Source organism: Plasmodium reichenowi (assembly GCF_001601855.1).
Source record: "Plasmodium reichenowi strain SY57 chromosome Unknown, whole genome shotgun sequence".
In the NCBI taxonomy this organism is placed as follows: Eukaryota; Apicomplexa; class Aconoidasida; order Haemosporida; family Plasmodiidae; genus Plasmodium; species Plasmodium reichenowi.
The window spans coordinates 1-552 of record NW_017962487.1 but is presented as its reverse complement, the minus strand read 5'-3'; the positions used below and the strand labels follow the sequence as shown (position 1 = coordinate 552).

The following is a 552-nucleotide window of genomic DNA, read 5'->3' as shown; positions in this document are numbered from 1 at the left end:
TTATGTTCTTAGAATATTTCATATAATTATATGTAGTATATATATATATATATATATATAAGAAGTAATTAAAATAAATTAACAAATACATTATTTATTAAAATAAAAAGGTCTTTAAAAAAAAAGATAATAATCAATAAATAATTAATACAATAACTAATAAATAAATACGATGGTAACAAAAAAAATTATTTATAAAAATGTAATAAATATATAAAAAAAAAAAACATTTACATTAAATTAAATGTAATGTATACACAAAACTATCTATCAAGAATATCAGACACATATCTATTCTTTTAATAATTTTGTGTATTCGGCTTTTTTCTTCATTTTTTTTTTTCGTCGATAACGTAAAATTAAATAAATAATTACCATAATTAAAACTATAATTAATATGGCAAGGACGGAGTAACCAATTGCACTGTACAACTGTGTGCTTTTAGTTGTTATTTCTGCAAGTTCAACAGCTTCAAGTGTTTCCATTTCAGTTGCAGTAAACTCAGTAGTTACTTTATAAGCTTTCTCCACAGCTTCTCCAACAATTCTTGT

The 552-nt window shown here is 21.0% G+C and overlaps 1 protein-coding gene across 1 annotated transcript; it reads right to left on the bottom strand.

Annotated features, from left to right (window-relative positions):
- Positions 1 to 291: 291 nt before the first annotated feature.
- Positions 292 to 552, bottom strand: PRSY57_0027400 (rifin; the record flags this gene model as incomplete). Its single annotated transcript, XM_020114331.1, has 1 exon — positions 292 to 552. A coding segment is annotated over one exon (261 nt), but the record flags the coding sequence as incomplete, so codon positions are not given.